The 25,074-nt window shown below is 39.4% G+C and overlaps 1 protein-coding gene across 2 annotated transcripts; it reads right to left on the reverse strand.

The window, feature by feature from the left end:
* Window positions 1-1,512: 1,512 nt before the first annotated feature.
* On the reverse strand, window positions 1,513-23,989 carry LOC129090148 (C-terminal-binding protein 1). Of its 2 annotated transcripts, none has more exons than XM_054597684.1 (11): window positions 23,790-23,989; window positions 14,031-14,185; window positions 11,934-12,078; window positions 10,628-10,731; window positions 10,114-10,216; window positions 8,470-8,594; window positions 7,810-7,899; window positions 7,019-7,149; window positions 6,120-6,247; window positions 5,582-5,696; window positions 1,513-4,697 (listed from the first exon to the last, which is right to left on the reverse strand). In XM_054597684.1, the coding sequence occupies exons 1-11, from the start codon at window positions 23,827-23,829 to the stop codon at window positions 4,502-4,504; spliced, it is 1,332 nt and encodes a 443-aa protein (XP_054453659.1). In that variant the 5' UTR covers window positions 23,830-23,989; the 3' UTR covers window positions 1,513-4,501. The 2 variants fall into 2 exon arrangements, with proteins under 2 accessions (XP_054453659.1, XP_054453661.1); XM_054597686.1 differs by having other exon boundaries at window positions 4,611-4,697; window positions 5,549-5,696.
* Between the last annotated feature and the right edge of the window lie 1,085 nt (window positions 23,990-25,074).

Genomic DNA, 25,074 nt, shown 5'->3' on the forward strand with positions numbered 1-25,074 from the left:
ATAGACAAAGAAAAGCAGAAGAATAGACTTGGCCTCTGAAACTTTTAACTGTTGAATAGATTCTTGTAATATATACCGTATCTTATTTCTACAGAAAAAAACTACCTACGTACTTTGGAAGAAATGAGTTCTTGTTTAATCAGTCCAACATTTGATTCATCTGGAGGCCTTTAACTGATTGACAGTCTGTTCAGGGCAGGCAACGTTGCTCTTCTGGATAATCCACAGCACAAACAAAAGCACATTAAATATATATCATATATCATTATTCCACTCCGCACTGCATTCATTAATATTCCATAATGTGATGCGTTTTGTATGATCTCTGATTCAATGACTCTAGGCTTTATGTTTGAGTCAATAACTCGGTGTATGCCGGGAACTGTTGCAAGAAGTGTTGACAACCGCTACACTAATGTGACACAGGTGCGCTGTATATGTCCGGAGGAACACCCAAAGATGAATATAGATTTATTGCGTAAATAAATTAAACTGGAAAACAGATGCAAGCAACTGAGCCGCTGCAGATTCAGCTGTTACAGCTGGTTTGCATGTATTTCTCCTCAGTACGACTGTTTCAGCCGTTCTAGTGACATCTGTTGGATTCAACTAGTAACTTTATATTCAGGCTTGATGGATGCAAACTCCATCTAATTGAGTGAAAATAACACAATTTATTGCTTTTAGAGGAACCAAAAAAAAACATGTCCTGGATTTTTTAACTTTGTCTAACCAGCCACATTTGAGTAAAGTAGTAGTTAGAAATGTGGCTGCAGTTTTAAGCACATGTTGTGTGTGAAACAAAACCATTGCTATGTCCTTTTTTATACTTAATATGATTCTGTGTTTCCGGTTCCTACCATGTTGACAAAGGTGATAAATGTAAGCACTCTCAATGTCAGTATGCATACAAAATTTGCTGGATTTATCATTTAGACCATTGCAATGCAGACACTTCACTAATTTTATTATTGAGTAGGCTGTTGATTATTTTCTAGATACATCATTTAATCATTTGGTCTATAAAACATCAGAAAATAGTAAAAAAAACTGCCAAAAGTGACCTCCCGCTTAATATGTTTAGTCAGACCAACAGACCAAAGATATTCAATTTACTACAATATAAGATTAAGGAAATCAACAAATTCTCACATTTGAGACGCTAGAAACATCATTTTGTTTAGTTATTTTTGCTTGAAAAATAACTTGAACGATAATTTAATATCTAAATATTTAATTTTTTGTCCTTGGCCCAATCAGTTAGTTGTTTTAACTGATCTATTTATATTTTTGAATATTTTGAGACCTGCATTGTTTCCAGTTATTGTATGTTCTTTAACTTTTGCTGTTGCATTGACATTTTTTCAAATTTTTTAACAATTGTGGTTATTGGTGTGACAACATCCAGAAAAGCAAACCTTAATGTATTAAGTCTTTGGAGTAAATATAATTATCAAAATAGTATACAGTATTATGTGTATTATTACATGAATAAGACACAAACTTCACCTTTCCACAGTTTATTTCCTTTTAAAATAATTCATACAAATGCATACAGTCACAAACATATCTTTGTCAGGTTGTCAGTATTGACCAAAAATAATGATATTTACTGTAGAATATAGAATATGTATACTGTATATTGCTACGCCTACTACTTTACCATGAAGGGGACCAAGGTAGGCAACAGTGGACTGTGTGTTACTACCAGGGATGGAATTTCAAGGAGCACCTCGACACTTTGAAGGGACAGTAACCCCAAAATAAAAAATACATATTTCACTTCTCTCCTGTAGTGCTATTTATTCATCTAGATTGCTCAATTAGGTTCTCCTGCATGAAACTTCTCACAACTAGGTCTGTGGATTATCTTGAGTAACCAGGTCATAATTTCTGGAAAGAGTATTTTTTCTGCGCTTTAAGCTCCACAATCCATGTGCCATGTAGTCCCATTATAGTCAAAGAAGGCAGACAGGTCTATGGCCTATATTTCCAAAACTAAGCCACTAACACCAAAACAAACTAGATTGATAAATAGCACTACAGGTAACAGGAAAAACATGTATTTTTGATTTGAGGGTTAACTGTCTCTTTAAAAGCTTTTCTGTTTTTTTTTTTACTTGTTGCACCCATCAGTTTGAATGAGGAATGCTTACAGTTTATATCAGGAAGTATCAGCAAAGAGCCCCCCCCCCTGCATAACGGCAGGAATCTGGTGAGGAAATATTGAGAGTAAAATTCTAACTATTCCAGCATTTTGGTGCTTTTGTCTGTCAGTAACATTTAAATTTCCCCTCAGTATCTTCTTTAATAGACAGAAATACTTACCAATGGGTTGTGAAATTTCCATCCCTGATTGCTACTGTTACTACCTCACCATGAAGAAGACCAGGTAGGCAACAGTGGACTGTTTTTACTACTCAGCTGCTGGTAGAAGGGGATCCAAAAAGCACCGTCACTTAGCTGGCCTGCTAACAACTGTAATCAGTCAAACCAGATAGAAAAACAGCTTCAGATCGTGTTGACGTAACGGCATGTTGTTGATACGTTGAGAATGTTACCAGTAAACACAGAGACTACTGGTTCAGTTTGCTGTCTTAGATTTGAAGTCTAGTTCTAACCTTTTTTTTTTTTTTTTTGGTGTTTTGACATAGTGTTGAGTTGTGTGTTTTGATGGCAGTCTTTGTAATGATGCCCTGTGGAGAGTGTTACACACCATCCCCTTCTCCCAGCGCTGCTTTTTTCAGACACAGATACAACCAAGTCACATTGACACAGGCAGGCAGAACACCATATGTACACATAGACACAGAGGCCACAGAGGGTGGCTTAACGGTATACTCAGGAAGGACCCATCATGAAATGTTAAAGGGATACTAGACTAAAAGGAAACGGTACGTCCTCACATGCGATCATGAAACGTCTTTACTTTGTTGAAAGGGTTTTCAAACCGGCTATAGAGTATTTTTTAAAGTCAGGTTGGTAGCGGAAACAAAAATATGAAAATTTGGTTTAACTTGGTGTGGTTTAACTGCTCCTCATCAGTCGGTAACCATGATGAGACATCTGTACAAGTGAGTTTGAATTCAAATAGGAACCAAAAATGGTAACTACTGTAATAACTGATTAATAGAGTTTTTGATGCAGTTTTTCCCCCCATCTGTCGACTGATTTGACGGATCCGTAGCATAGCATGATGCAACATGTTGTGCATCATTTGTAAACCTCGATGTGCTGTTCATGTTCCATGATTTGGACAATTAATGTGTGTAAAAGTGGAAGTACTGGATGTTTAGACATGAAGACGACAATAATGACCTGCTACAAAATATCAGTGCATTGCCTTGTACATAACCTTGTCCTTCAAAGTAATAAAACCAAACCAATCTATTTTGAAAATTCGTCCCAGCCAAGCATACCATTACACCACCTCCCGACAGCCTTTTCCTCCCACAACCCCCTCGATATGGGTCAAACATTTACACATAAGTCCCAAGAGCAAAAATGGCATGCCCCTTAAACATATCAAACAAAATCAAACATTAGATCAACTTTAGCTCTCGTTAAAGTGCTTTGTTTCTAATGTAGCAGGACACGAAAAAAGGCAAGCAGGTAGAAAAACAAAAGCACTAAGTGGCATAAAAAGGTATATTTAAAACAAATTTAAAAAATAATATACCAACCGCGGAAACTTAATTTCCTGAGATGGTGTGCAAAAAGCTGCCTCTTTTTTTTCTAGAGGAGGAGGGGGGGGGATAAGGGTTTTGGGGCTTGTTAATTTGGGGACACACAAAACAAAAAAAAAACAGATATTGTATTCTCCAACCAGTTTGGCTACATAGAGATATCTCTCAACCCTTGTTTTTGCTAAGACTGGCATACAAATATCAGTATGTACGTCTAGAAACTGTACACAGACAGGTTACATTCATTTCATAACCTACTACTTTTGCCTGTACATCAAACTTAGGAAATGACACAGAAGAAGAGAGAAAGACATGAAACCTGTCCATCTAACTTTGGACACACTACAGTCTAAGACAGCAGAATTTGATTATGATTTTTTTTCTTCCCAAATTAACAGATAGATATTGTTATTTCTTTTTTTTTTTTTTACCTCTGGCAGAAACTCGATTACTGTAGTTGTTATCTGAAGATCATCCTGTGGATCTTTACAGTGTTTCTGAGGACTTCTGTTTTGGAGCAGAGGACAACTGTCTTGCTCTTTGGTTAGAGCAGCTGACAGCTATCCACTCCTCTTCACCATCCTCTTCATAGTCATCCTCATCTTCTTGCTCTTCTTTGGAGTGTGAACCGGCTGCTGGGGAAACATTTTGCCAGAGTGTTTTGAATGGATTGTTACTGGGACCTCAACCTGTCCATCTGACACTCTGTAAACCTGTCTGATACCAACTTGTCACTCACTATGATCCTGGTTGCCGTGCCAACCTCCTCCGGTCACCAGACAACACAGGATGTGTGTGTGAGAGTGTGTTTGTGGCTACAGTTGGTCATTCGGATGCTGCTCTCTGTCACCCTCTGGTGGCTTGACTGTGTTTTGTCCGGGGGACGGGGCGTGAGGAGGGTGTGTGGCAGTGGGCGGGAGGGTGTGTGACATGGGCACGGCGCTCGGCACGATGCTTTCTACGGGTGGCGGAAGGCCGCCTGCTGGCAAGTTCACCACTCCTGGGGGATACCTGGAGAGGAGAGGGGGAGGGATGGAGAGAGACGCAAAACTGAGTCATCAAAGTAAAACTGAAACTAAAATTACAAATATGTGACCTTGTTTTGACCTGCACAAACACATTGCAGTAGCCCTTCATTAAAAGCCAATTTATTGTTAACATTTATAGCTTAACAATTAACAGAATACTTTGGTGGTGTAATACTGAGTTTTGAACCTCCATAAAGTAAGGGGACTTTATTTTGAATGTTTAAAATCGAGCAGAAGAGGATAATAAATTCTGACTATTATTTCAAAGTGTGGGTCAAGCTCCTCAATTGCTTGATCTTACACTTTCCATAATGCAACTCAATAGAATACAATAAAAAAGACTGTTAGTAAACAGATATGTCTTTAAAACTTTAAGAGCCCTGTTTGCATCACAGGGTTTCCATTAAAAAGTCGTAGTGTCCAAGCCAATATAGAAAGTTAGGTAGTTCTGAATCATTTTTTGTATACTGCCCTGTTATATTTTGTGTAATATTGGTGGAAAGAGAAGCCCACTCTATTTTGGCAGGAACAATAGGATTTAGATTCAACAAAATTATGAAATCACCGCAAATAATGATAATTATTTAATCGACAATTCATCTGGCAATTATTTTCTCAATCAATCCATCAAACGTTTAGATTATTAAATCTCTTAAAGTCCCAGTAACACATTGTTATTGTAATGCAGCACTAACTTGCCCTATATATTAGTAATTACATTTAGAAAACAATCTACATTTCTAAACGTCACATTCTCTATTTTCAAGTTTACAAAAAATGTATCAATCTATCACTTTACCAATGTTTGGGTGAGAAGAATCAAACTGCACTGACCACTACTGTTTTCTTTATCCTGATGCTTATTACCTATAAGCCCCGTTGAGCTCGGGGTGAACGGTAGCCGGGTCGACACCTGTCCAGTGATTATTCTGGGAGAGGAACTCCTTATTGACACAGTTCTTCAAACTGTCTGGGATACGACCTGAAAAAATAGAGAAACGGAGCAAAAGAAAAAGAAAGGGTGGAAAAAAATGAAGTGATAACAGAGAAATCTAATTAATTCACACTTTGGGACCTTGTTAGTGCTCCTGCACTCGCTAACCCATTTTCTACAGAGAAACAAATGTTAGACAAGATTAAACAGGTCAATGGTAATAAGACTGAGCCGTCCGGGGAAACTAGAAGAGGAGAAAATGGGATAGAAAGTAAGAGGCCGACTTTAAATCTCTCTGTGCTCAAAGTCCAGGAAGGATGATTTATTCTAAACTGCAGCAGAACACCCAAAAACATCTATTTTTAGACTTGTGTTTACACTTTCAGTAGTGTGTGTGTGTGTGTGTGTCTGTGTGTGTGTGTCTGTGTGTGTGTGTGTGTGTGTGTGTGTGTGTGTGTGTGTGTACGCTACCTGTGATAGCCCTTCGGATCTCCCTGGCTGCCTCCTCTCTCATCTCCAGCGATGCCTGTTCGCTGTACCAGGCAGCGTGTGGGGTGCAGATCAGGTTGGGAGCGTCCTTCAGCGGGCCCTGACTGAAGCTGACACAAGTACAACAAACACAGTGAAATCAGTGACGGCTGAGACAAATGATTTTATTTGTTGTCGACTCATTTCTAGTTCATCTCCGCCAGGAAGATTATGAGATTGGTCACGTGTGAGTGTGTCCTTGTGTCTGTGTTTATGGTGAATCTTGCATTCGCTGTGATTTGTGTAAATAATTTTCTAATAAAAATCTATAGCTTTTTGGACATTACCTATAGTAATAATAATGGTCATAAATGCTATAAAATTGCTCAGTTTCAAGTCAAACCCCATCAAATTATCTTAGGAACACAAACCCAATATCTCGCTGTAGCTTTTATTCACTGTAGAAATCCAGAATGTTTGAATATTCTTCTGCATAATACGAGCATGAATAGCTCACATGCTTCAGCTCTGCATGCTTACCTGTCTGTCTGGCTGGAGTTGAATCCAAGCTTTTGACAAACTAAGATATATTATAGAGCGATACTATAGGCTGCAAATAACTCAGGAAAGCACTTGAAGTTTTAACACTATAGGTAAATATATAAAAACACCACCATAACCCGATTATGTTTAAGTTGGAATATTTGAATATTATAGACCTACTAAAGAAGATGCAAAGCTCAAGTATAATATAAGATACATTTAGATCTGAAAAATGACATAAGTGTTTTTTTAAATATATTTTCTTGTAATTAATTACATAATTGAAACACTCAATAGAGTGCAGATATCCACCCAGGTGTGTCTGAAACAACATGAATATCAATCAGTGAGCTTGTTACCTGAAAGGCTCCGTCTCATGAACGTCCAGAGCAGCTCCACGTATCCTCCCCTCCTTCAGGGCCTGAGCCAGGGCCTTCTCATCCACCAGACCCCCCCTGGCCGTGTTCACCAGGAACGCACCCTGACGCATCTTTAACACACATGACATCACACATTCAGTCCATCGTTCATCCAATAGGTCAGAGCTCAACATGATGAACATTTTATATCGATCCAAACTAAAAGGTATTGTCTTGTCAGTTTAAAAAACATGATTATTGATATATGAATTGTTCTCCCTTTTAGCTAATGGTCTTTAAAATGTATGACAAAACTAATTTACACACACATGAAGGTTTAGAAATCTCTTGATCTATAAATCTTTTCTAATTCTACTGGTGAAACCTAACCATAATAATACATGTGTTATATTTTGTTGATCCATGTAGAGAATTTTTCTTTTAACTTGCGCTCTTCCAGCAAGGTCAGAACTACTTGAAAGTATAGCCCGTGTCTTGGGATGAAAAATGTCTCTAGACTCAGCCCTGGAGATGAAGGACAAACAGATATTTCCTGAGTTTATCAGTCATCATATGCAGTGCAGGCAGCAGAGAACCTCATTCATCTGTATGAAGGCAGTGGCTGCCCTCAGTATCCACTTCTTTAATATTTATGGCCATGGGTATAGTAGTTGATGCAGGGATAAATAAATCATTCAAGTGTATATGCTCTGTCATATCTTTGTGTGTGTGTGTGTGTGTGTGTGTGTGTGTGTGTGTGTGTGTGTGTGTGTGTGCTGCTGTTCCGTCACCTGTTTGATGGTGAAGTCGTTGATCAGGTGGTGGTTGTGTTCGTTGAGGCTGCAGTGCAGAGAGACGCAGTCGGAGTGGAAGAGCAGGTCCTGAGGAGGAAAATAGGAAAAGATGCTAAATATAAATCCCAATCTTCTATTTACACGTTTCACAGCTGCTCACCATCGCAGGAGCTTGACGGTAATCATTTCATAAGACAATGGACCTTTTTTAAACTTGACAACATTGTATTTCCTGGTGCAATGTTTGTAAATGAAGTAGCTGGCAGTAAGTTAACTAGGAACAAAGCTGTTGCCGTAGCAACAGAATAGCAATGAAACGGTCTGTACATTCTCAGATGAAGAGTGGAATGTGCTTTTTAAACAAATCACATTTTCAGATCTTCCGTAAATAAAATCTGTTTTGCTGATAAGACTATAACAAATACAAGTGACAGTACATTTAGGGTTTTTCACATTATCACAATTACTGTTAATGTACACAAGAGGGCGTCACTCCTTGGCCACAAACAGAAGGTTTTAGCAAAAGTGCACATTTGTCATGGATGGTATATGCTGGAGAAGAAATGTGTTTGTCTGCAAATATTTAAGGTGACAGTGGATCTTTTTTTCACCTAGTAAAAATGTGTATGTATGTGTGTGTGTGTGTGCGTGTGCTACCTGTAGTGTGGTGACCCTTTGTAGTCCCAGGGATCTTTCTACACCGTCGGCCAAATAAGGGTCATAGAAGATCACATTGAAGCCGAAGGCCTTGGCTCTCAGGGCCACAGCCTGGCCCACTCGACCTAGAAACATACAAACATGGAGGTGCACACACATTAATACACTCACAGGAGCATGTGAATACACATTTAATGGGAATAAAAAGCATAACAGATTATATTGTATATGTTCCCTTTTTGGATGTTTGCCTTGTAAAAAAATGACATAATTCTCTGGCTACACACGTCTGCTCATTATTACTGAAAAAGCTTCCAAACTGTTCAGGGAAGAGATTTACTTTCTGCTTCTGGTTAATCCGCTTATATTTTATTGGCATTAACTCCTTAGGAAGCCAATTTAGCTGAGCTAAGGACAAAAATGGAAATGGAAAAAAGTGAAAAATCCCTTGATTAAAAACTTCAGTGTGGCTTCCCTCTATCGGACAAAATGAACAAAATGAAAACCTTCTCTGCCGGGCTAGCAGCAGCATTTTCACTGGTAACATTCATGGTCCCCAGAAGATGAATCCTAATCCCTGGTGATCCCCTGACTTTTACTTTAACACCACCAGCTGGTTCAAAATATTTGTTGCTTAGTGAATAAACAGTGACATTTGGAACAGATATTCATGTCTCTCAGAATTAATTTCATAACTTGACCTGACTTTATATCTAGCGCCACCAGCAGGTCAATGTTTAAAATTGTAGTTTATTATTAAAAAAAAATGTAATGACCAAATAACTGTCTAACTGAAGACATTTCCATCAACCTCAGCTGTTTTGTTTACTGCTAGTCAGTAGTGGATAAAATATTTAGGTATTTCACTTAAGTAAAGGTACCAATACAACAATGGGAACATTCTACTTACAAGTAAAAGTCATGAATTTAAAATCCTACTTAAGTAAAAGTACAGATGTGTTCGCTGCAATATGAAGTTATATAGTATCAAAAGTACGAGTACTCAGTGTAGCAGTAGAATGTCACCTGTTATTAATATATTACTATAAATTACATAAATAGATTAGCAATATTATGCATGAATCTGGAAGTAGCATTTTACTCTTGAAGCTGCTTAAAGTGGAGCTATTTTTAACTACTTGATATACAGTTAGCTAAGGTTTACTGGTTTAACCTTAAATTAGCATATTTTATAAGCTTCTCATATGTTTGTAATCCAAAACATTAATCCGACAAATAACTACGTTTGTCGAATAATTAAATTAAAAGGTACAATATTTCCGTTGGGTAGAAATATTAAGTATCATAAAATGTAAGTACAAATACCTCAAAACTGTACTTAAAGGAGCAACATTCAACATTCACTTCAATAATATAACAGCAAACAACTATTTGCTATTATGCTAGCATGTAGTGTTAGCGCTGTTGGCACCGTTAGCTATGAGCCGCCGGCTAAGGCCTCGCCATGTTGAGAGCCGTTTAGAGGCAATAGAAATGCTTCCAATCTCATATAATGCACCTTTAAGTGCAGCCCTAAAGTAAATGTGCATTCCTATGTCTTTCTACGACTTCTTGTTGTGAATACTAGTCCTATAAGAAGGTCTCCCCGCAGCGGCATTGAGTCATATGTTTGTTGTTACTCACCGAGGCCTATAAGTCCCAGTGTCTCTCCTCTGATCCTCGCGGCTCCCGACGCCACCTCTCTGATCTGCTCCACGCTCTGAACCCGCGTTCCCTCCCGGAGCGCCTGCCATGAATAACAACGAATTATTACATGCAGAAATCCTAAAACGTTACAGTTCAACACAGTCCAGGTAAATTATATAAAGTCTGCACTTAATGACCAAAAGTCTAAATCCTTTTTAGATATATTGTGATCATGGTGATTAAAGTATACGTCTAAGTGAGGATTACTTAAAACTGATTTGAGGAACAAATCATTTTACTGTACCTTCTACATCTTACATCAACGTCTCTCAAATACAGCAACATTCTAAAGAAAATGAAACGTTTCAATTGTGCTGATTTGTCAGTAGACAATTAGTAGTAATTGTCGAAGCTTGTATTGTGATAACTGGATGTGCACCTCTAGCCAATACACTCAGAGTTAGTTCATTTAAATCCAGTTCATTTCAGTCCAACACAAAGACACACAAACCTGGTGCAGCCAGGTGGTGCGTCGGTACAAGGTGAGGATGTGACACAGCGTGGAGTCCGCCGTCTCCTCCACCGAGGCCGCTGGCATATTACACACAGCTATGCCTGTTGGACCAGAAAGCAGATAAGGATTAGGAAAAGCTTTTTTTGGGGGGGCCATTTGATGAAGTTTGGTAAAAAAGCTATTTCGGTGGAGAAGTGCAGACTTTAGATGTCGTGTCAGCAATTTCCTCTGCGAACACTATTGGATGCTTTCAAATTGCAGAGCGTCTTGGTGGAAGGAGATAGAGTTAGTGAAGCTCTGGCTGTTGCAGCAGAGACATGAGTTTTTATAAAAAATGCTTTACTCACTTCATTTTTTAACAGCAGACCTCTAGCAAACATGGCAACATTTTGGGGAGATTGGTCAAATTAGGTGTCAAGCGCAGTACAATTTGAGGTACTTTTACTTAACGTGAGTGTTTCCTGTTTATTCTATTCTTTATCTGACAGCTTAAGTGACTGGTTAATTTGCAGATTCAGATTATTAACACAAAATATAAGTCAACAAGTATTTTTTAATGAAGCTTCATTGCATTACAAATGAATTAAAATCAGCTGCAACATTAGTGATGCTTACACATGAATATATGGTTATAGTATGTGTGTGTGTGTGTGTGTGTGTGTGTGTGTGTGTGTGTATATATATATATATATATATATATAATCTTCTAGGACTTTTCCTAACAGTTTTTTTGCACTGTTGTATTGCTACGTTTACTCAAGTAGAAGATCTGAGTACCTTTTTCACCAATGCTGTTGAGTAACTACAGAGGACAAAACCATCTATTTGCATAGCTTATAGCTGTTTGTTTATGCTGATAAGTCACAACAGCTAGAACACCAACACATTTGCTTGTAATTGAAGGTGTAACTAATAACATCAGCAATGGACTCTTTTCTCATTTAGGTGTGCCAGTCAGCTAGCCCGGCGTGCAGCGCTAAGCTTGGCTCTGGAACAAATAAAAGTGTGGCAGCCTGCTGTGAAAAGTAGCTCCGGAGTGAAATGGCGAGTAATTGAAAGTCACATGTGGCTTAACCTGACATTTATGTGAATTATGTTAGTAAACAAACATTCTGGTTTGAGCTTCTTGAACAGGCTTTCCCGATTCACATAGAAGGTTAGAGTGATGGGCAAGAGTAGTGTTAAAGGATGATGATTATGTTCTTAACACATAAAGAGTGACAATGATATTAACATTGAGAACAGTGCAGGAATAAACACACTCCCTTCCTGTGTTTGTGTGTGATTGTGTGTGTGTTCTCACCTAGTTCCCCGGCAGATTTGATGTCGATGTTGTCATAGCCGCTGCCGATGCGGACGATGATGCGCAGAGCTTTAAACTTTTCCAGGTCCTCCCTCATCAGAGTGATGGTGTGGTACATGAGAGCTCCTACAGCTTCATTCAGCACCTGTAGAGACACACACAGTCTGACTTGTTTAAACTATAGAGAGCTAGTGTGCATATTTGAAATATCTAAATCAATGCAGCCTTACTTTACCTCTAAGCTCACACAGCAAGGTAAAAAAGTGTGTGTTTGTAGTATATAATGACTGTGCTTTGAGTGGATACAGTACAGAACAAATGGATAAACATACAAAGGTGAAACATGAGCATGTGTTTGCGTGGGTGTGAGCATGCACAAGCCAAGCGTGGCTTTGCGGAAACAGCTCTGAGTGAGTGTCAGCAGCCCGAGTTCACCGAGTTCATAGTCACAATGTTTCCATGAACTCAGTATCTCTGTTGAGTTGTTTTTTTTATTTTCCCGCGATTTTGTTTATATCTTTTCTCACATCCTGTTTTTTTAATATCCCTGCCAGCGTGGAATGACTGCTTTCCCCCGATTATTACCATGGAAACCAAGCTTTCCTAACCACAGGAATCGAGATAAGGTGTCATGGCATCGAAGAAAACCGCCTGATATCAGCAGGGATCTAATTCACATGGGCTCCCGACTGGCTCCTAATCAGGACAACAGCTCTGTGTTTTAATTGATAAATGAAACATTCTGACTTAAAAGCAGATAAATTGATTATCTCTCATAGAATGTGAATATATGGCTGTGTTTTGAGTCACCTTTTAATTGGTTCTCAGTTAATCTTACAATCTTTTTCTAACGTTGCCAGCCCTCCTCATGTGTGTTCGAGGATGAAAATGACATGCAGTTCAATTACAATAAAGAAGCCCTTTTAATTACACAATGAGGTGGCTGCTTACTAGAGAGCCAGAGAGAGAGAGAGAGAGAGAGCAAGAGATAGTGAGCGAGGGAGAGCCATCTGTTTCTCCCACGCTGTGCGAACTGAGCACGCTCACAGAAGGAGCGTGCCTGGCAGACGCCCAGAACGAGACGTAACCCTGCCAGACACACAAATCCAGTTACCATCCATAGTGACTGTGGCGAGAAACGAGCCTGACCCACATTTTAAGTTTGCTTTTCATGTGATTTGGAGTCAATATTCTTTACTGAGGCAACTTCAGACCAATATATCTCAGGTGCTGATATTGCTTTCATGTTATGTCAGTAGACAAAAAACAAAAATAGAAGCATTCACACCTTATTGCAAGGCGGTTACCCCCACTGCTCTCCCTGTGGTCACATCCTTCAAATAGCCTAAATTAGCCTCTGTTGTGTTTTGCATGTGGATATCTTTGCAGTCAGAAACTCCTGATATGTCCAACTCGTGTTGCATTTAGAGGCTGACGTGAACTTTTTCCCGACTCATCTGAATTAAATTAATTGAATATACGCAGTATAAATGTGCATTTTTTTCCCCGGTCAGACATCACTCGTCTATCAAAAAGATGGTTAAATATACTCTTGCAAACAGACTTATGTTTGGTTCTTGGTTAAATATATTAACTAGACATGTGGACATAACATCTGTGGCATCCATGATTTCTGAAGTGATGTTTTGAAGTCCTAAGTAAAATTTTCACTAAAGTGGGTTTTGGATTAAGCTGATATTGAGGGGGAAATTTATTACAAATCCAATTTATTAATATTTATTTGATCCGTTTCTAATAAAGTAGATAACTACACATGATTGAAATATATCAATCTATCTTGAATCAGCCTTGGATTTTGGAGGTGATAGAAGTAGTAGGTAAAAACCTACTACTTCTACCATTGTTTATGTTATGCAAACTGCTGCTGCTGCTCTCTAAGCACCAGATATTTAATTAAAAACCATCCATCTATACTATCATCTATCTATTACAGCAAATGTAGAAGCTTAATTTAACAGCCTGCTGAATCCTGAGTTTATATGACTTAGATGAGAATATTCCCTCCGCAGGATATGATCTTACTTACAGTGTGTGTGTGTGTGTGTGTGTGTGTGTGTTCATGATTAAGTGTGTTACCTTCTCGTGGATCTCCTGTGTGGACTGAGCGTCACAGAAGGCTACGGTTGCTACGTCCTTCAGGATGGGCATCTCCACCGTGCAGTCACGTCCGTCCAGCAACGCCACAAGAGGGCGCGGGTGCATGGGCCCGTTCATAATGGGTGGCCTGATGCCTAAACACACACAGAGGAAAAATTAAGAAATGTCAGATGGGCAAAACAAAAATTACAACGAAGATGATGGAAACACTTGCACAACAACAATCTCCCTCAGAGAGATAAGACGTCTTGTACTGGGAAGAAATGTAATTTATTATTATAAGACCTTCAGGCGTTCATTAGTTTGTTGTGCATACCTTCCCAAATTAGTTTTTTGACAGCAAGCATGGAGAAAAAAAAAATACATCCAGGAGCAAATGGTCTTCTTTCACAGCTTATTACTTTTAAGGATTTTAGTGCTTCAGTTTAATTATTGCTACCTTGAAGTTTGCTGACTCTTTGAAAAACAGGCATTAATTGGGAAGATGGATGAGGAGGGTTTAGGCTGGTAGAAAATAGTACAGAGTATTATAAAAAACTTGCCCTTGAAAAAGTGCCCTCAAACCTTCAGGATCTCCCCATCCAATTAAAAATCAAGAGGCAGAAAAAAGCCATGATAATTAAGAGTATCCTTTTGTGTTTCATCCTGTTCACATTGTTTTAATTACATACTCATGTACTCACCGAGAATGTAAGTGCTTGCCCGTACAGACCACTAAGAGTGACTCATGGGGGCCACTTACTCTGAAAAAATGGGTCGATCTTGACCAGAAAACAACTGAGCAAGCAGCTTGAAGCTCCAGATTATGTCTCAATTATCTCTCACGTAGCATATCTTGGTTGAAAGTGAGGTTTTGATTTACAAACGTGCACAAAAAAATGATATATCACAGCTCAAAATCCCTCAAAATGTCATCTTAAATGATCAAAGTAAGTAGACATATGGGTAAGTTCATGATATATCCAGTAGCTGGAATCTGACTGAAATCTGTCAGCATTGGAATAAGAGTGAACCCTTCAACCACTCTGAAGGATGTTTTGGTAAATCGTCTCTCTGGATGAGAATCATTACCTCTAAAGTGCTGCCAGGCCTTACAGGAGGATAAGTGGCATTTAACAAAGCAGATACGCCTGAAGACCCAACTAGTGGGCGGCTGTTCAGGTTCAACCAGGGCAGTGGTCGCATTTATTCCTTTTCTTTTAACTGTTTCCTCCCACTGCGATCTCTCGGTTTGACTCTCCTTTAGATAACTGAAGAGTTCATCGTTCCAGATCCTTGACTCATAACCAAGACATCTGAAAGACGACAAATAACTAACTAATAAGAGGAAAATGTAATTGAGTTTCCTGGACGCTCAAAGCTCTGACAGACCTCTAAAGCTCTGTGGAAGGAATGAGTGCAGAGTTCTGCCTGTTGTAGCGGATGCTGAGGGAACCCATCACTCACTCCTGACGTGCAGGCTGACGTCTCATATGAGCGTCCACCATCACGAGAAAGCATTCGAATCGTTAAACCACTCGTTTCAAAATCACTCACTTTATTTTGAATGCCAAGTGTCTCTGGGAATCACGCTTGTGGAAAGAAGTTTGGCAGCTCCAAACTTGGGAATTGGTCTGGAAAAGCTGGGCTTGGAAACTGAGACGCTCTTCCCTTAACGGCTATCATTAAGTGCTCTATGAGCCAAAACATTTTAAGGAAAGCTCCCTTCTAGAATCACACTCAAACTACCAGTATCCATAATTAATCTCTCATTTTCAGTGCTTTCAAGTTGTATTTTTGACCTGACGCTTTATAATTTACCAGTTTTTTTTAACTTCATATATTGTACATTTGTACTTAAGTTAGCGGGTTCTTGTTTTTTGCTTTTACATATACAGAAGAGAGGTGTTAACTTGATGCATTTAGCATTGAGAATGATAGAAATGCAAATGGATTTCTGGTTTAATCTAATGAAGACAACATTTGTAGATCTGTCTCTACTGCAAACGACTGATTTGTTTTGTGTGACTGTTCAGCACTGCTTTCTGATTTTGGAGGCCTGACATTTAGAATCAGTGTTTTGAATAGCAACATGTTTTTACAGGTGATAAAAATCATTGTTGTTACATGGACATGATGCCACATCATTTACGATTGGCCAGATACTACTGCTGATTTTTGGGGCATTTCTTTACCGTATATGTGCTCCAATGGTGCAGGTCGATGACCACTAAGTGAGGGCTGTGTTGCACTGTGCACCTCCCAGGACTGAATAAGTATAGCTGCATGAATAATATGAATACAAAGCAGGGAAGTACTGGAAAAAAGCTTCACTGGACAAATGAAGATGGATGACCCACATCTTTCTCATCCAAAGTAAATTCTTATCGAATTTTTTTTTTTTAGCTCAAGCTGGCAAATGGGGTGATTTTTTTAAATCAATGGTTTTCTCTGGTTGTTTAGTGAGCCAGGGTGCATGCATGGGGACATAATGTATTTAGTGCTTACATGCATATCTGGTTTTATGCTCCAGTGTGCTGCAGTGTTCATGGTTTGTCAGTATTTAGAGACAACAGAAAGGAAGCATGTGATATTTTGAAAACATCAATATTTTGATTTGATATATACTCTTTTTTTTTTGGCCAGAATACTTTGACAATACTCTGCTAATTTTCAAACAATATATTTCTTCCAAACAACATACTTATGACCTATATTTAAACCAGCACATACTTCCTCCAGCATGTATCAGGCAGCAGTAGAGCAGAGCGTGGGAGAGTAAACACAGCCACGCTACAGGAACCATGGAATACTTTAGTGGATATAGTGCATTTAGGATCATGAATTCAATGCTGATATTTGCACATACAGTAGTAATAGTGGTTGGATTTTAATTACATATTGTTTTAATTTTGGTTACAGAGATTTACTGCTTAAGAGTTAGAGTACAAGCTTAATGTCTAGAATCCTGGTTTCTGCCTTACAGCATTTCTTTAGTACCGACAACATGAACCTTACGATAAAAGCACTTAAAGCAAAATGAAAGGAAACAGCCCTCAGAAGGTACAGAGAAGAAAATACAGCCCACAATTTAGCACAATCCATCTCTCAATTTCTGCATCATCTTCCTCTCCTCATCGTCAAGTTGCAGCATGAAACCTGATCCGGTGAAGCAGCACCCAACAGCCCAGTAAGACCAACAGAGTGAAACTCAAATCTTGCTCCCAATGCCTCATGTGAGCTGGTAAAACATTAGCTTTCCATAATGGGATTTGCCTGCAGGCCATTGCACTTACACATCAATACAAAATCAATGGTGCATAGCTGAGAAATTGGAATTCAGCAACAGCAAAAAGTACTCTCGGACCAACAACACAAGCGTCATTGTAGCTCAGATACATCCACAAGTAGCACGTTCGCCTGTAGGCTCTGCACTTAATCACCATACACCATTTTGGCCTACAGACTTTTCCGAGCTTGCTTTTTCGTTCACTTGCACCAAACAAGGAAATCTGGTCAATCTAAGCAGCTGTGCAGCAAAGTACCGTGTTTGGAGAGTAGCAGACATTTTTTTTTTTTTTCCGGCTCACACTCAGTCAGAGTGAGGGAGGAAATAGCTTTCATTCCAGCACCAAGTATGACCTTGGGAGGACCAGCACCGTGACTGCTGAGTGGTAATATATAATAAAACACCCATCTATTCTCTCTCTGATTTTTCCCCTCACACACACACACACACACACACACACACACACACACACACACACACACACACACACACACACACACACACACACACACACACACACACACACACGGAAACCTCAGCACAACACTGGAAGTATTAATGCACTCTCCCTGTTCACTAAATCAAACAAACTCAAATGGCGGTTTTTCTCTCGGTTTCTTCCATTTAATGCATTTTCTCGCTTTCTAGCCACATTAAACACTCATTAAATTCTCCTTGTTGTATTAAATAACTGCAAAGACTTTACTGTGCTCAGCTCCTAAACTCTAAAACCTCTTCCATCTCTACTCTCCCTCTCTCATTACATTCAATCCTCTCTCTCTCTCCCCCTCCCCCCCCCTATTGCCTCAGGGGTGTGTGACTGCTGGGAGCTTTCACAGTGCAAACAGGCCTCTTGACAGCCAACGGTCGGCTCTGCTCTGGCCATCTATCCAGCGTTTCTCTGCAACTGAGTTTTGATTCAGAGTCACCACTGCGTTTGGTAAACATCGTGAAGCATTGTTTTAGAAGGGATTTGCACCCAAGGAAACATTCGAAATGGAAATGGTGAAAATTGTTCACTAAAATCAATAACCATCTGTATGTTCACGACTCTGCTTTTGCAATATGTGCTTCAGGGCCTGGGACTCTGTGCACAGCCGCGATATGAAAAGTGCATCCGTAGGAAAATTTGTAACCGGACCAAAATAACGCCAAAGCTGTTTGACTGACATTTAGAGACGGAAAAAGCATCTGCCAAAGACTGCTGGGACTGAACCATGGGAGCCAGTGGGAAAGCCCTGAAGCCTGCATGTATTCAGCTGTCGTTGACCAGCTCACAAGAACAGCTGGATTTTTTTTGTCTCAGAGGAACGAGACAATGTTATCGGACTGTCATTCAGCAGAGAAGAGTTTTATGTGTTTTTAAATGTGCAGGTCACAGGGAAGTCTGCCAGCCTCCATAGAGAGGGATCTGCCAAAACAAGCTGCGAGTCCCTGGTTGTTAAACGACACTAAAGAACCACAATACGCACTCTTATAACGAGGGGTTTCATCTCAAGATCATCTGGCGGTTTGTTTTGTTTTTTTAAGAAGAAAAAAAAAACTGTTTATGACGTCAACTTAAGCTTTAGGAATTTGTGATGGGCAGTTTTTTATTATTTTCTGATATTTTATTTATCAAAAGATTTAGAAGACATTTAGGTGATCAAAAATAGAGCAACAAATCTATTAGTCAGTCGGTCTGCAACAATTTTGACAACCAATATAATTGTTTAGGTCAGTTGTCTTGCAAAAATGTAAAGCTTTTGCTAGTTCAAGCTTCTGAAAAATGGGGATTTACTACTTGTTTGAATCATTTTAAATCAATTATTTTTGGGTTTCGGACTGTTGGTCAGACAGAACAATATATTTGAAGACATCGCCTTGAGACTGAGAGATTGTAATGGGTGTTTTTATTACTTTTCTTGTACATTTTATAGCTTATTGTTTTATATTTTATATTTTTTTATATTGATAAAACAATAAGCTGATTAACTCACAATGAAAATAATAATTAATCGCATCCCCCTGATAACTCTTATTCATTTATTTTGTATTGACTACTACACCCATAAACACTTCACAGCCATAACTCACAGGCCTCTCACATATATTTTGACCAAACATTTCTGAGCTAAAACTCTCCTCGGCAGCATGACGCATTCACATTTCAGATACAGTGCTTGTGTTTATTTTATTTTTTTTACTGTGAGGCAGAGAGCGGAGCGTTGCTGTCGGCACCTGTGATCAGTCAGACGTCTGCGACTGTAGCAACCAACCAGTGAGCCACAGCACGGCTGATTTATAATGTCACTGGCTCTTCTGGCGTGCAGCAGCATGGCGTGGTTTAAAAGGCCTCTGAATCTTCGCCGGTCACCCCCTCAGTGCTGCTATCGCCATCCCTTCATCTCTGGTTGATTCATTTTCAGATCTCCTACTCTCATTTCGGTCTTGTTTCCCGAGGCTTTCCTTATCTCTTTTGCCATCCCCTTTTCTTTCTCCCGTCATGTCTATCTCTCCAGCGCTGAGAAAAGCCGAGGTTTTATATCATCGCTGCATTATTTTGCCTTCAAAAAATGAATGTCCAGGTACAAAATGTTCAGAGAGCTTAACGCTTCTTCAGTCGTATATATATTCCTTTTTTTTTGTCTTTCTACCAACAATTCAGTCCCCAGGAAGGAAAGATGGGCATCCCTCAACACCAGTTCTCCCTCATTCATATGCTCTCTCTCTCTCTCTCTCACATCCAGCCACACCTACATACTCAGAAACACAAGTACATGCTCAGCATACTATGCACGCAGGTTGACATGACTTAAAGGCAGTGTTATACGACACATACAAGTGCTTGCATATAGGATTTATCACCATGCAGGTCCTCTCTCTTTCTCTCTCTCTCACACACACACTCACAGACTGGTTTACGCACACACACACACACACACACACACACACACACACACACACACACACACACACACACACATATATATATACAGTCCTGATTCTGCAAGACAGTTCAGGTTTGTCAGCTTTCTCTTCCCAGTATTGAAGACACCCGCAGCAAAACAACCAATGAGATAACAACCGAGGAAACGCCCGACAACAATGTCTGGTAGCAGTTTAGTTGTGGCGACCAACTTTGAGTTTGAATATGCAAAATGTTTAGTTCCAGGTGGACTGTTATATTTACTGATCACTCAATTTCAAACCAGTTCTACTTGTGGTTTTTGATAGATAGAAGGCTAATAGAGACCAGTTATGGTTTGAAAGCACAGTTTTCAGCTTTATAGTGACTACACTAGATCAATGAAGCTATACATGTAGCAGCCCCACCACACTTTAATGCACTACATCCTTTCCATGTGATTCGACAACGCATCATTTTTATACAAAAATAGGTGTCTTCCATTGCATTTTGTAGCAGTTTTAGTTGCGAGAAAAAATATATCATTTAAAACTAATTAAAGGAAAAATAGTAGGCACTTATATGATATGTAAGATGTCATGAAACGAAAGAGGTTAAGAAGCGCAGTCCTAAACAATACTTGCACCACAGGAACTACTACATTTAAATACCGGCTTTAACTGGATTAACGTATGGCTGTCGGCCTGTTATATTGGATTAACTGTTAATATGCAGAAGAAAGTCACAATCACTTTGAAGGTTCAATTGGTTCGGGGTCACTTTGGATACTCTGGAACAAATGTACCCATTAATGGATTATTAAGGCTACGCTGCATTTATTGTGTTATAGATTAAGGGGTTCCTGAACTGGTGTACGAGGACCCACAGGGGGTCTTTAAGACGGTTTCCCATCAAAACTCAAATTTTACCCACTGTTTTTTTACTGTTACTGCTTATGAAGAGTGTTTAGTTGAGTTATATTTAACCACAGTAGATCCAGAGTCAGAGAGCATTTAGTCCACCACATTTCATTTCAAACAATGTAACTGACTTAATAACGAATCAAATATTACAGTAAAAGCTTTTTAGTGCAGACAATGCAAAACTGCCAGCCTGAGGCCTGCGCTCTCTTGAGAGCCTGCTACATGGATACCATCTGAGCAAATGTCTGAACAGACACACCTGACTCATAAATGGATAAACTCATAAACTGACATATAAATTAATAACAACAAAATGTGTGTTCTTTTCATTTAGCTCTAAGTGGAATTATAGCCTACGTACTAATTGCTGTTTTGGGATGCAGGCCTGCTATTTTTCTCTGTGCATGATGCCGCCTGTCTAGACTGTCATGCTTCTCAATTACATTTCCTTTTTTGAATGGTAATTCTCAATAAAATGCACAAGTTGTTTACAAGTATAGTTAAATGTAACTAATTATATTGGCTTACCATCAATGCAGATGTCATGCCTTTAAGTGGCCAGCCTTTTAGCTGCTGCTGGTAGATCCATCACTGCTGCTTCACTCAAAGCTCAAGGTTTTTTTATTGTGTGCATTAGATATAATAGACTAAGCCTTTCAACGGTTGTCAGTGCGAAACAGTCTCTTTGCTGAGCGCTCAATGCTTTATAGTTTTCTAAGTGCTGTCAATTATACGTGCTTAGGTGTCTATTTTACACACTTTTTTTTTCTTTTTTTTTTTTTCTTTTTTTTTGTGGGCTGTGCAATATAAAAAGTCAGTATTTGCCAGAATGCAAGTGTGTGCAGTATCATGGTAGATACAAATGTATTGGGGAAAAAAATAGAACCTCTATTAAGTATTTATAAAAATGGATCTACAGTGTTTTGGATATGTTAGCCTCATGAAAAGTTGATATTTTTTTTTCAAGATAAAACAACAATTTATCCACTGAAACAAGTTAATTGCTGTTAAAGCCTATATTTATTCTGCGATGTGCAGGTGTGTTTCATGCTTTGTTAACTAATTGTACTTTCATGAGACAGAGGGGGGGCTGTGGTTTTTTCCTCAGTTGGCAACATGTCGCAACATGAACAGTTTGCCTTGTCTTGGTGGGAAACTGCCTGGAACTATGGAGCACAATCTTGTTACATGTTACCTGTAATCTGCTTGTAAATCATTCTATGAGTTAAAACACACAAGTCAAGTTACACAAGTCTTCATTTGAGAAATGAGATTATACTTTAGCATTTTGTCACGACAATCTGATATTTAAGGGCGATTAGGTGGAGAGTGACTGGCGTGCGGTTTGTGTCGGTGATCGAGGTCGTTCTAATCAGATTAGACGTGACTCAACACTCGTGGGTATGAGGACCCCTGCCTTCCGAAACATGAATCAACACATCCATCAATCACCCGGGACGACAAACGGATTTTAAACCAGCGCTGAAAGGTTCAATGATCTCCCTCTGTGTGCTGAAACGGATCCAATGACCAAGATGAGTTTCACGATTATTGACTGGCAGTGATTTGTGCGTGAGCATTAAAAAAAAAGAAAAAAAAAAAAAAAAAAAAAAAGGGGGCAATCCTCCCTCAACCGTAATTCAGAGTCGTTATTCCTGTGACCTTGGATTCTTTGAGCACAGTTAAGGCGGATGTGGAGATCAATCCCGAAGCGGAAAAAAAAAAGATCAGAGATGCAACTTTAATCTTTGATGTCTTCAAGAGACACAACCCGCAGCCTGTTGATGACATCACAGATAACAATCTCCTCAGTTTCTTTTAAGAGAAAACGGCTTCCCAAACATAGATTCAGATGACCACAGATACAATGATTCAGCTAAAGGGTGGATGATCATTTATCCTCACACCTTCCTCCTCCTCCACACCCTTAACCCCCCCCTTCTTATTCCTCAGCAGCACCTTGATCTCCTTTTCTAACCAACGTCTTTTCCAGCCCCCCTATCATAAGTAGCATCTGTCACCTGCCTGTGAATCCGGCTGTGTGCATGCATGTGTACACTCGAGTATGTGTGTCAGTTGAGTTCCCTATGTGTGTGTGTGTGTGTGTGTGCGAATACATGTGTGTCAAGGGAACATGGCTCTCCCTAAAAAGAAGCACAATGAAAGGGAAATATGTGTCATGTCCTTGCTAGCCCTCGAAGGAGAGAGAGAGAGAGAAAGAGAGGGAGAGGGAGAGATCTATTTCTGTCGCCACAAATGGAGGTGTTCAAGCAGCCTTCAATAGCAGAGATTTGCCTCTACACACACACACACACACACACACACACACACACACACACACACACACACACACACACACACACACACACACACACACACACACACTGGGAGCTAGAGAAAAAGGCTAACCAATTCAGTGAGACCGGGGCTGGTTAAAAAAATAATAATAGAGTGAGACAGAATTAAAGAAGAGAAGGAGGAAGAGGAAACGGAAAAAGGAGAGAGGAAAAGAGAGAGAGAGAGAGAGAGGGGGAGGGGAAGAGGAAGGCAGAATAATGTAGAGTTCATACATTTGGCACACACACACACACATAGACACACACACACACACACACACACACACACAGTTCCCACATAAAAGCAGAGTGCTCGTTGTTTACCTAGAGGCATGCCTTTGTTGAGGAGATGTGAGCTTCCCATGGCGTGTTCCCCGGCCGGCCAGCTCTCAGCAGAAACCTCCAGTCTTCACACAGCAGACATGAACAGGAATCCAGTCAGCATATGGCGTCCGTGGCCAGCTACCTCGCTTCCCGTAGTCCTTCTCCCAGCCCCTTAGTGACAAGCATACACATGTGCTCCCCCTCCTTTCTCTCTCTCTCTCTCTCTCTCTCTCTCTCTCCCCTTCCTTCCGTCCCCTTCACTCGCCCGCTCTCTCTATCTGTCTTACCCCTCCCTCCCTCCCTCCTTCTCTAGCTACCTCCCTCACCCTCCCTTTTTTTTGTCACTTTTTATTACAGCAAATCTCTCTGTCTTCCCTTCTCTCCCCTCTGTCTCTAAAGAAAACAACAACATGCACACACACACACTGAATGCAAGCACTGCTGCATTTAAGAGAGTGTGAAAGAGAGAGTGTGAGTGTGTGTGAGTGTGTGTGTGTGTGTGAGTGCGACTGTGTTTGAGAGAGCAGGAATGGGGAGGAGCTAACACTGGCCAAAAATTCATCTTTTGTTTCCTGAAAGACGGCAGGGAGGGAGAAAAAAAAAAAAAAGAAAGAAGAGTTATGCAATTACAAGTTTGAGACAAGAGCGGAAAAACTTGTTCCATCTGACACCAGGAAGACAGTTATGAAGCTCATTAAACTTTATTGTAATTAGTGAGAACATGTTATGACACTTTAATTAGTGTGTGTTTGCCCAACTAAACTGAATTGCTGGTTTTGTTTTGCTACTTTCTAAATTTACTTCTGTGATTATACAAACTCTGATCTGACTTCCAGGTGTGTTGGCGTTCTTTTCGCACATTCACACTGGTCATTTCAATTATGTATGACCATTAAACCTTTCACACTAAGACATTACTAAATATTACATTGTAATAAAAGATTTCCATAATTTGAGAATTTCTACGGGGGTAAATGTGCTTTGAACCCTATTTACATGCAAACAAACATCATTTGTATTGCTTTGTGATAATATTATAATGAAAAGCATGCAAAAAAAAAACATATAACTAATCCTATTATCACTATAGAGTTGTACATAACTGTTGCTGATTATACTAATTATTATTGTGTGTGACAAAAAACGTGTCAGCATTCAGGGAGGTTTAAACAGATTTTTTTGAATCCTCACGCAATTCAAAAGAATCAAAATACTATTCTGTTATTACATTTTTTTTATATATATTTTGAAAAGCAAAGGGTAGGAAGCTAACTTTTAAATTGTA

This window comes from Anoplopoma fimbria, chromosome 4, assembly GCF_027596085.1.
Source record: "Anoplopoma fimbria isolate UVic2021 breed Golden Eagle Sablefish chromosome 4, Afim_UVic_2022, whole genome shotgun sequence".
Classification (NCBI taxonomy): domain Eukaryota; kingdom Metazoa; phylum Chordata; class Actinopteri; order Perciformes; family Anoplopomatidae; genus Anoplopoma; species Anoplopoma fimbria.